The sequence below is a fragment of the Erpetoichthys calabaricus genome, chromosome 1, assembly GCF_900747795.2.
Source record: "Erpetoichthys calabaricus chromosome 1, fErpCal1.3, whole genome shotgun sequence".
Classification (NCBI taxonomy): Eukaryota; Metazoa; Chordata; class Cladistia; order Polypteriformes; family Polypteridae; genus Erpetoichthys; species Erpetoichthys calabaricus.
Genome location: NC_041394.2, coordinates 111771706 through 111783746, shown reverse-complemented (window position 1 = coordinate 111783746; position 12041 = coordinate 111771706). Strand labels below are relative to the sequence as shown.

Genomic DNA, 12041 nt, shown 5'->3' with positions numbered 1-12041 from the left:
AAAATGCAATGTTTGATTTTCACTTATTTACATTGTTTGCCTAAATAGTTCTTTGTGTGTTTTTCATCAGTTGTTTGTTTAAGCTCGAATTTTTTCCCCCACAGCCATAGGCACACAGTAAGGACCTAACACTAAATCATGTTTTACTTTTTTTTTTATTTTATTTTTTTTTTATTTTTTTTTATTTTTTTTACAAACAGTAATGACGTTTACAGACTGCATATTTAGATGGCCCATGCAATTAATTATTTTTACTTTGGGATTGTTTTCTCTAGTGCTTGAAATGGAACAAAATAACTGCTGGTACTATGTTTTGGAGGCTTCCCTGTTCAAAGTAAGCAGACACGCATGTAAATGTAAAATTTTGGAGGGCTTGGTGGGGGTCCCCTTTCACAGTCAGTGGATGCAAATGTATATTATCATGGAGAAACTAGTGGGGGATCCATTAATTTTAAACTTTCGCATAGATTCATTAACACTAGAATCCCTGAAGCCTACCTTCCATCAGTGTCTTTTGTTTTGTTAATATGTCAGTCAGCACAAGCAGCCTGCTGTCCCATCCCCCACCTTGACGGAGCACAACTCTGGCAAAAAGTTCTCCCAGCTCAAGCCAAGATTTCTTATCTGCGAATTGTATAGGGTACAAATATAAATAATACACTATATTGTTATTTGGAATACATACATTTCATGTGTGTTCTGTGACTACAAACATCTGGGTAAGTGTAGGATGAAAGGAAATAAATGCAAGGCAAGAAATGCTGAACACATACCTACAGTAAAGCAGAAACTTTTTCCATGTTCTCATAATAATAACATGAAGTGTATAATGTGTGATGACTTTAGTCCAAATATCAAATAAACATGTGCACTTTTATTCAAGAATATAACCAAAGGAAAAAAAAAAGTAGTTCATTTACATGTTGCTGTCAATGAGTTAAAAACTCAAGCTCAAATGTCAGTTGACTGGAAGTTTATACATGTTCTTGAATGGCGCAGAGGTAAGAACCACTGCCTTATAACACAAAGGACCCGTGTTCAAAACAGGGTGCTCCGCATTTTGAGTAGTGAGCTGCTATTATTATTATTATTATATAATAAAAACATACATTTGATTTGAGACTGTAACACCCGGTGTAAATTTTGGCTACTTGTAAAAGTTAGCACTTGTTTTTTTTTAATTACTCAGTTTTATTCTCTCAGTGACGTTTACTTCGTAAAACGAACTTGCCTCTCCAATCTGAGTTGATGGCATTTATCTCCATTCTTTTCACAAGAGCAGCGATGACCACAGTGGGTGCTATGGCTGATACCTTCTCAGAACTAATTGTTGTACCGGCTATCAAAGATACAATGTCCCATGACCGCTATCAGACTGGACAAAGGCAGGACTGTACCAACAGACAGTTTCTTCACAGCGCTTGCTCTGTTTATTAGACTGCAATGCAACACAACTCTGCTTGGCACAATAAGTAAAATGGGACATCCACCTGCAGCTATAGTTACTTTAGTACGTGAGCAATTTGCCACGCTAGTGTTAAGGTCCGGTAGTGTCATGCTGATGGTGTATGCGCCCAAAGAGAAGAAGCCTTTGATTTCAGTGTAAAGTTTTGCTACATGTAAAAGACATTGTTGAAGGAATATAAGCAGGCACACAAACGCTGGTGAATCATGTTTTCTGGGTATCTTGTTATCACTTGAATTTTTTGTTCAGTTTTATTCTTAAATAATAGCACACTTGTTTTGTTATAGCTTTGCTAAAGTGTTTATTTTATATTCCAGTAACCACTTGAATGAGAGCAAATCTGTCTCTACCTCTATCGAGCATGCACACACACACATTCATACATGAAAACATCACTAAAACGCTATGCCATGGAGTACAGGCAAGATCAAAAAAAAAAACATGTTCAAATGGCATAACATTTTCAAATTGTGACTTTTTTATATTTTGTAAAGAACTACAGTATACACTTTGTTAATTAATTTCTTATTCCTTTTTTTGTTTCAGGTTCTCACGATAACCTCATAGTTTTGAACACTCTTGAGCTAAAATGTATTATTGACAGCAGTTAACAATTATTTTTAATATCACTACATTAATTTACAAAAATATTGCTTTTTGCAGTGGGTAACATTGCTCCCATGTATGCTGTGGTAGTCACCTATTGATGTAGGATTTAAGGATGCACAAAGCGTACAATCAAGTAACAAGAATTAAACAGTGCATTCTGCAAATTGCTACTGAAGCTTAAAATACCTCTGCTTGACTCTGCATAAACCAAGAGATTTTTTTAGCAGTGCAGGACTGATTTTTAGCCCTAAAAATGCATGCCAGAATGCAAACAATTTCCAAAAACAACTTCTACTGAGATTAAATATAACATTCTGTCAAGTATTTTAAGGAAGGGTTTATAACACTGGAGTTCATGTTTTTGAAAACTGTTGTTGTCACTCAGTTATACCTAATGTTATCAGAGACTGTGTAAAGCTATTATGAGCAACATTTGCCCACAAACAGATAATTAGATGTATATTGCTGTTGTCATAATCATTTCAATTTATTTTGTTTTGTTTTATTTGCAAAGCTGGTGCTCATAATAAAGTGTAACAAGGAAACCGGTTTTGAATAAGCATTAGAAATGCCTAGTTAGGGAGCTGTAAATGTAACAATGTGTACTTTTATACTTTAACTTGAGTCAGTTTTACTGAGTGATACTTTTAGTGGAGTATTTTTTACAGTGAGTATTTGTACTCAAACTTATGTAAAAAATGTGTATACGTCTGTCACCTCTGGATGTTTGTCAGATCAGTTTCTTAATGGACTAAATCCTGAGGTTCTTGCTTGGAATCATTGCCTGGTGTAATGGTGACAACTGATTTCTATAAATTATTGAATATATTGATGCAGGTTCTATATGTATTTAGGGAAATTCTAAAATGTGTAAAGCCTGCAATGGCAGTATACTATACAAGAGTATTAGTAGTAAAGGGTGCTATTGGGCTTGTAGTACTTTAAAGAAGATCTTTAATTTTGCAAATTAATATTAAAAATAGGGTGGCGCAGTGGGTAGCGCTGCTGCCTCGCAGTTGGGAAACCTGGGGACCTGGGTTCGCTTCCCGGGTCCTCCCTGCGTGGGGTTTGCATGTTCTCCCTGTGTCTGCATGGGTTTCCTCCAGGCGCTCTGGTTTCCTCCCACAGTCCAAAGACATGCAGGTTAGGTGGATTGGCGATTCTAAATTGGCCCTAGTGTGTGCTTGGTGTGTGGGTGTGTTTGTGTGTGTCCTGCAGTGGGTTGGCACCCTGCCTGGAATTGGTTCCTGCCTTGTGCCCTGTGTTGGCTGGGATTGGCTCCAGCAGACCCCCGTGACCCTGTGTTTGGATTCAGCGGGTTGGAAAATGGATGGATGGATATTAAAAATACATCAGCAAGGAGTGATTAGAACATGACTGATGTCCATGTGTACTCCATAATAAATGTAATGATATAATGAATAAGATACTGAATCTAAATGCCTGGCATGAAAATCATACAAAGAAGGAAATACAGTATTAAGGAAAAAGCACTGAAAATTGTAATTCTGATTAGTTTTTAGGCACAAAAGACATTTCTTCCCTTTCGCTTATGCTGTATGAGTTGTAAGTTTGTAATGTTGTTTGTACTGTACACATTTAATCAATACAGTTTATCACACTGCAAGTGCATTGACATTTCATTTGTAAATTGCTGTGTGAAATTGTTAACCTGACGCATTTCACTGGTCAGAATATTAGTGACATAGACAAGTAGACTTCTGTTTTTGAAACTAGGTAATCTGTGTTATTACTACCAGTGTTTGTTTATTCTCCCCATGTCTATGACTCTTTCTTCAAGTACATTGCCATGCAGTGGACTAGTCTGGAAATAGTCTATGCCTTGCATTCCACATAAGCATTCTGTGAACCTGATCTGGACAAAACAAGTGGACAGGTTAAATTATTAACCTATTATGTTTTCTTTTTCAGGGGAGTTCACTGCCTTCAAGTAGCAAAGATGGTTCTGCCATTACATCCTTTGTCACTTTCTCTAAAGTCTTGTGTTCCTACAGTGGGTTCATCCATTTACAATTAAAAATTTCAAAGTGTTCTGTTCTCTTCCTTTCAACTTGAAGATGAACCCTGCTGGAACAGCAAAAAATAAAATTAATAAAAAAGAGGTGAAATCTCAACCATAACCAGGAAAGGAAAAGGCAACAAGGAAAAAAGCAGAATTCTGCTGAAAGCCTGAGCTGCATCCTGTCGGTTTCCCTTCAGAAAACTGAACTACTAGAATGGAAGGAAGACAGAAGGAACGACAGAGACCACAACTGTTGCAGAGGAGCGGCTTTACCTTCATTTCCTATTAGGGTTTGGGGTGGGATGAGTGTATAGCAACTGCACTTTGAATTTTGGCACTGAAGATTTGTTGGAAATAATGTTGCTTGGTGAAAATAATGCTGGCAACTGATCAGATATAACCAGCTATATCTAGTTCTGCACCTGCTTCTTCAAGTTATTCACCAGGTAGAGCTTGATTTGAAGACTTGAAAACATTTTGGCGGAAAGAAGGGGTGTAATTGTGTAAGGTTGGGTAGTTATTTTTGCTGGTAATTAGCAATTGTTTCTGAAGTTGACTAGCTTTGGAACATAATTTACTAGTTGCCAGTCTTTAAATGATTAAAAAGAATATTAATAAATATATCCCTTTAGATATTATTTTAGAGGTTCTCCACGTGGACTGAGCATGTTTTCTCAGGGTCTACAGAATGCCAAGGAAGACAATTCAGTTTTGAATTGAATCTAGACCATTATTTGTCTTAAAGCCTTATGCATGTCAAAGCCCCAATCCATTGCTCAAAGCAGTTTTTTTTTCATTTGCTTAAATGAACTCTGCATATGCACCAACATACCATTAACTACATATACAGTATAAACAAAAGACTGTAAGAAAATGTTCAGAGTTCTTTTATTAAGAGAACAGAGTACTAACATTCCAAAAGCAGTTAATAGTCTTAGTTATTTATTAGTTGCTTATTGTGCTTTTGTTTCTTATCTGTGTGGACAGGCAGGCCTGTAATCATCCAGATATTTTTTGACCTCTTACTATAGGTGTAAGTTTAAAATCAATTTTAAAAAAAATCACTTCCATTTTATAATTAACAGAAGGAGTTTAAAGCAATTTCATGTGGTGCAGCAGCGACAGCAAATATTTCTTATCTTTACTATTATTGAATTTCTCCATTTCTTAAAATTATCTGATTGGCCATTCCTTTTAGACATTTCACTGTGCATTTTCATTGGCAGAAGAATGTCTTCAGGTAATTAAAATATTTTGTGTTTCACTTGTAAGCTTACTTTTATTTTTAAACCTACTATAAACTATAAACCATATGTTGTTTGTATGTAATGAATGCTGATGTAAGCCCTGAGAAACATGCAAAACTATAGTAGAGTACATTATCTCATAAATACTCTTTGATAAGTCTAAAACAAGCAAAAAAACAAATCAGTCAAAATTCTAAGGGATGAATGACAACATTTTTAAGACAAAACACAACTTTTTTATTTATTTATTTATTTTTATGTATAACATTTTGCATTCCAGGCCTCTTTCCTTTTGCAGAATCAGATACTTTTATTTTAAAGGAGTGGTTTTGTTAAAATAGAAGATTCTGTACCTTCTTCTGGGAATGCCGTTTAATTTCCTACTTGTTTATGTACGTGTGTTTGAGAATGAATGAGTATGTTTAAGTTTTATTAAATATTCTATTTTACTTAAAGTACCTGGTTATTCAGATATTTAAAATTTTGGAGCCTTACAAAGGTACATCCGAAATTTTCAGATAGAAGGAAATAAATGATATGGTGGAAAAAGCTTGATCCCTTTTTAATCGATAGTATAATATACTCCATAAAGAATGCATCCTGTGATATATATGTTCAGCATTACTCAGCCCGTTACATTATATTAATAAATATTTACAATTTAGTCAAGTAAAAAGTAAGGCTTTAAAATGTCAAGGACATTTGTTAATTTGCTATAAAGAGAATTCTGTCACTAATAAGGAATATACTTTGTCAACATTTGACAGCAATTGGGTTTTGGATGACTTTTATATATTAAAAAAACATTTTTTATTATTATCCATGTGATGGTTTTCAGGAGAAAGCAAAAAATAATCATTAATCATACATTTATTTTCCTCAAAAGTTTATTTCCTAAAAATGAACACAGATAAAAGCCTCACATTTGTCTGGTGATTATGTATATTCATTAAATCATTTTGTCACATTTTCAACTGACAAGCAGTTGGCTTGATACCTTCCTGATTTCTGAAGCGTGCACTGTATTGCAAATAAAGTTTGTTCGGATGAAGAAGCACATTACTTTTAAATTTCAGCAGTTCATCCTGTTAGTAAATTTTCATCGTGATTTTTCATTCCAAAAGTATATAGGATGTGCTCTGAAAATTGTGTGTGAAAATTCTCCATTCACACCACATCTGCGTCACATTTACGGAAGATACCTTTTTAGTGTATATATGTGTGTGTGTATTTATATATATATATATAAAATATATATTATATATTTGTGTATATATACACACACACACAGTATATAAAATTAACACTTGAGATTTCAGATTGTGCTGCATGGTGACATATGTAGATGACAAAGGCAAGTTATGAATGTAAATATCTCAAGTGTTTCTGGAATTACAGATACAAAAAGTCCCAAAAATCGTAAATGCCAATACATAAACAGGATGGAAACTTAATGCCTTTAATGCTTAAGGTGCTGAATGAACTGCTTAGTATAGCAGAGGTGTGTTTATTCCTTGTAGTATCTTGAAAGAAATTATTTTGTTACAGCATTTACCACATGCAACCAAATTCATGTAAATAAAATACATTTTGGAACTTTAACCTGCTGCATGCAATGAAAAACAAAATAAAAATCAGGCTCACATTCTGATAGCTTATAATAAAGAGAATATTTATTCAGTTATCATGGTATAATATAATTAAAATGCAGATCATGTTTTTTGATACCAGTAAACTAATGTCCAATGTGCTCTTTTCATTCATTATGAAAATATTGCCACTTTCATAATGATTCCTGCCAAACTTATTACCACTTTTACATCCATAGCAGACTATGCAAGCAACAATCCCAAACGTTTGTCTTTAAACACCTTTTTTATGAATGCTATCCTTTCTCTTATGTTTTTTTCCTAACTCTTCTGTGCCCCTTTTAGAAAAAAAATGCAGTCCTACCAGCAGGTGTCATAAAATTCATTAGTGAAATGTATGAAATTATTAAATCAACTGAATGTGTGACTTTTATAGTATAAGTTGCAAATAAACCATGTTTCTCTGTGTTATGACAGGCATAATGTTTTTGGAGAGTAACAGACTATTTTGCTGGATCAGCCTTATCATTGAACACTGTCACTGTTAATGTCTTAAACCCACACTGATATCTTCTCATTTTGTAACATTATACAACTAAGGAATTATTTATATATATATATATGAGAGAGAGTGAAAACTGGTGAAATATCTTGAACGCCAATTTACTTCCTTTGCAGCCACTGTGCACTATTTTTAGTTTAGTTTTGATGCTGCCTGTTATAATATCGTAGAAGAGAGACCAAAAGACCTTTCATATATATTTATAGTTCACCAACCATATTGTTCACTGAAAAGTTGAGGAAAGTTTTGGCCCATCTGTAGCACCATCTTAGTTTCAGAAACTTTCACATTCCTGAAAAGGTAATCCATAGTCTTTGTTACAGTGGTGCAATGACAGGGCAGCCCAAAACAGCAAAAGATGAATGAAAGGTGGTATAATCAAAATACGTTACAGTGGTGCAATAGACATGCATCATCCTTTTGCCATTTGGGCACATTTATGAAAGGTAACCTGTTCAATGCTTATACGCTTTTGTAAACTTAGCGTGTAAATGAGGTAAGAGTCTGCAGGAGCTTTACATGTGAAACATCAGCCAGTGTGCCTTGCAATTAAGGATGCAGTTTCACAACCGTGGACACATAAAGGTACTAGATCAAATAGGCAATAAACAAGTGTCAGATGTAAGCGTAGGGTTTAATAGATGCTAGTAAGTATTTCAGTAACAGGATTGAGATACTAGATTCAGATTTTTAATAAGTCAAAAAGAAAATGTGAAACATTATGGATTTTACTTGTGGAGGAAAAGGGATTTTATATGATATACATTTGCTTGTGTGTATCATTCAAGAATTACAATTAACACTTTCTTAGAAGTAAGCTCTGATTTTGTCAAATATATTCACATTAGACACATTTTCCTCTGAAACAGGTCATATCATCTTGTCTTCTTACATTCTTGTATTTATGGTTGAACACAAACTCTTAAAACGACACAAAAAAAGTCCAATGTTACATGAGTTTTATAGCTTTTCTCACCAGCTCAAAATCTGTTATGCTAAAATCTTTTTACAAGGGTTCTTTAAATATATCATTTTCATTTATTCATACTATTTGCTATTTACTCACTCTGAGTGGCTTACAATGTTAGGCATGGAAGTGCAAGAAGTGATACTAATTTCTCTAAACCAGTGCCACTGTAATCTGTAATTCCAGAGTCACTCCGAAAAGATGTCTCAATCATTATGGGACTAATGAGGTAACTGTATGCAGCATCCTGTTTGCCTGAAAGCGCAGCAGTTCAGGGTATTTATAAAACTGGAGGGTATTGCAAGTTTGTATTACAAAGACTGACCACAGTGTAATGGAATTTTTCATGATTTTCAGTCATGTGCTTTACATTTTTGTAGTAATTATATTTACTGTACAGAGGAGTTCAGATGATTTACATCTGTTTAATAAAGGAAAATATCTTCATTCTTTATTTTGGATGTGCTTTCACCTGCAGCCAATCTAAAACATGTACATAAAGTATGTATGTGGAAATGTGTGGTTTTTTTTCTTTTAAGTGAGGTAAAAATTGTTTTTTTCCAAATGATACTTTTATGTTTTATGTGGTTTTTTTTTTCTTTTTTTGTCAGGCCAGATGTATTAGGCAATCAGCATCACTAAGATTCCATTCTTGCCTAATTGTCTGGCATAAGAACAATGCATTTCTTCACTTATATTTTGCATATGTTTGTTACATCACTTGTTTACAAAGAAATGTACATTTTTGAGGTAGATAACTTACATATTTCATGCTTAAAATAAGCAAATAAAGAGTAGCCGGGTTTAATTTTTTTAAATCCATATAAACTGCCAAATTGTACTTCTGACTGGGTACTGTAATTGTTATAAAAATTTTTATTGAAGACTTAATCTTGACATTTTATTTAAGAGGTCAAACTATATACCACTGCAAGTTTACATAGTCTTAATGTATTTAATGTGAAAGGGATTTGAAGGTTTTTTTTTTTTTTTCTTTCTTCATTTGCTTGATGTAGCAGCACTGACCATCCACCCTGTTCCCCCATTTCCCTCCACCTCCCATTTTGCTTTGAGGCCATAGAGGCTCTTGTTGGAAAACGCTGCTAAAGAGAGAAGAGATGAAACAATGAGATTTATGTTTTAAATTTGCTCTATTTATTTTATATCTTTATTTTTAAAGAAGAAAATTTTGTTACAGAAACAAATGTATGTTTTTAGGTTTGTGTTCCATATTGTTGCAATGCACAAACTTCTGATTTGGATGTCAGTTTTTAGCTTTGTACAGTTTGTGCTTTGTCTCTTCATATCTTCAGGACATTTGTGTCCATTTCTTTGATTATCTCCTAATCAATTCTTGTTTCTCCACTTTGTTTCAGCGTTTTGTTGTGCTGCCATTTTGGGGATGATTCATTTCACTTGTAAATTTGTAAAATGGAAATACTGTCAGTTTGCTAGAAAGCATGGAGACAAAAAAGCAAATACAAAAACATTTTGATAGATATAAATTCTGAAAATTTAAATCTTTATTCTGTGTATAAATATTTAAAAGACTGTATTATATTAAAGGCAAAAAGGTAAATGTATTTGTTGTGAATATGAGAAACTGATATATTAAAGAAGTGCATGGCAACACTCTGGTTTCTTTGTTTCCTGATTTAATTTTTTGTGTAAATGATGTTAAGTATGTAGAGTATATACATAATGAATTAGACTGAAGAATTTTTCTTCCATTGTGTTTTTCTAATGCAGCTGATAATTTATCCTCAATTTTTATTTCTTTGGCACAGTAGTTAGCGCTACTGCCACCTGGGTCCAGTGTCCTAGGTTGAAATCCCAAGCCCATTTTTAATACATATGGAGTTTGCATTCCTGGTCTGTGTCCATTTTGGAGATGTACCTGTTGTGGTGTGAAATTCTGCATATAAGTTGATAAATATTTTGTGTGTCTTTATTTATATCTTATAACACTAATGTCTGTCATTCATAAGAACAGCAATGGTTTCATAGTTAAAAAAAAAAAAAAAAAAACACCCCCAACTTTTAGGACTGAGTTTTTGTAATTTTATGACAGGGTTTGGGGAAGTGCCTAAAACCAGTTTGGCAAGTGATTCTCTGCAGGACTCTCTCAATCAACCCTCACAGGAAAGCCAATCTACTGAGCTGGCAAGCATCAGTTGAACAAATGGTTTCGGGGGCATGTGTGAAAGGTATTGTGTGCCCCATTGGTCTGAAGTATGGCTGTTTGGGATTGGCTTGAATCAGAGGCCATTTTGTACCACGGTGCCCTATTGGTGTAAGGGTTTGGATAAAGAATGCATAAATTTGTTTGCTTTACCCCTCCCTATTTCACTTACAAACATCACCATGAAGAAGCAACTCTCTGTCACACTATTGCCATGAGGAGCACAACTTGGCAGCCATATTGAGACAGGCTTGCAGCCTATTCTGAAGAAAGCTGACCAAAAATGATGCCTCGACTAGAGACATTTAAAGTAACGACAAGTCTGTGTGCTGCCTGAAACTACACATCAGCATTTATCAGGTTGTATGGTTGCCAATATTAACTTGTACTTTGCTTATTGTTATTATTTATGAATATTATCAATAATGCATTATTTAAAGTATAACTAATACAAGTGGAACCTCGGGTCACGACCATACTTCGTTCCAAAACTCTGGTCGCAACCCAATTTGGTCATGACCCGCAGTAATTTCCCCCATAGGATTGTATGTAAATACAATTAATCCGTTACGGACCATACGATCTGTATGTAAATATATTTTTTTAAAGATTTGTAAGCACAAAAATAGTTAATTATACCATAGAATGCACAGTGTAATAGTAAACTAAATGTAAAAACATTGAATAACAATGAGAAAACTAACATTGCAAGAGTTCATGCTACATCCTTATGAACCGCTCGCTGTAAACACTTTTTTTTAATGAGTTTTAAGGACAGGGGAAAAAAAATGAACATTTGAAAAATCCTTAATTTATACAAAAACTAACCATAAACAGCCAAGAAAACTAACCTTGCAGGAGTCGAATTCTGGCATGAAGGAAGTGAGGAGGAACTGGGTGGAGAGGAGATTGCAGTTTTGAGGTAAAGTCTGTGCCGATGCGGGTTCACTGCATGCTCCCATCTCGCTTCTGGGAGCCCTTAAACTCGTCACCGTCAGTAATGTTACCGATGAGCACGACAGTGAGGCACTACAATGGAGCAATGGGATGGTGCAAAAAGTGCCAAGTGCTTTTATGAAAATCAACAGAACAACAATCAAAAACAAAGTCCAAATTAAATAAAGTGCAGTGCTTTCAGAATCCTTCAATAAATAATCCCATAAAAACAAGTGAAATGGAGGATAAAATCCTATAGAAAAAAGTCTTCATTAAATATGAGGTTAAAACAATGCTGGAAGCAGTCTCTTTAAAAACAAGCCATGTGCATTCTTTAACTGGTGACCCCCTGCTTCTCCCTATCCAGGCTTCGCAACAGGGGAGCCACTCTACCTGCAGCTGTCCTTCCTTCTGGTCTGGAGGCCTCCCAAGCCCTGGCTTCGGTCGCACACTCTCCAGAC

General features: G+C 34.6%; 1 protein-coding gene across 1 annotated transcript in view; it reads left to right on the top strand.

Moving 5' to 3' along the window:
* braf (B-Raf proto-oncogene, serine/threonine kinase) overlaps nucleotides 1–10098 on the top strand; it is a 319102-nt gene extending 309004 nt beyond the window's left edge. The window contains exon 19 of the mRNA XM_028805204.2: nucleotides 4007–10098. Within this exon, the coding sequence (XP_028661037.1) occupies nucleotides 4007–4029 (23 nt within the window). The 3' untranslated portion in view covers nucleotides 4030–10098. The remainder of the gene's footprint in view (nucleotides 1–4006) is intronic.
* Nucleotides 10099–12041: the final 1943 nt, after the last annotated feature.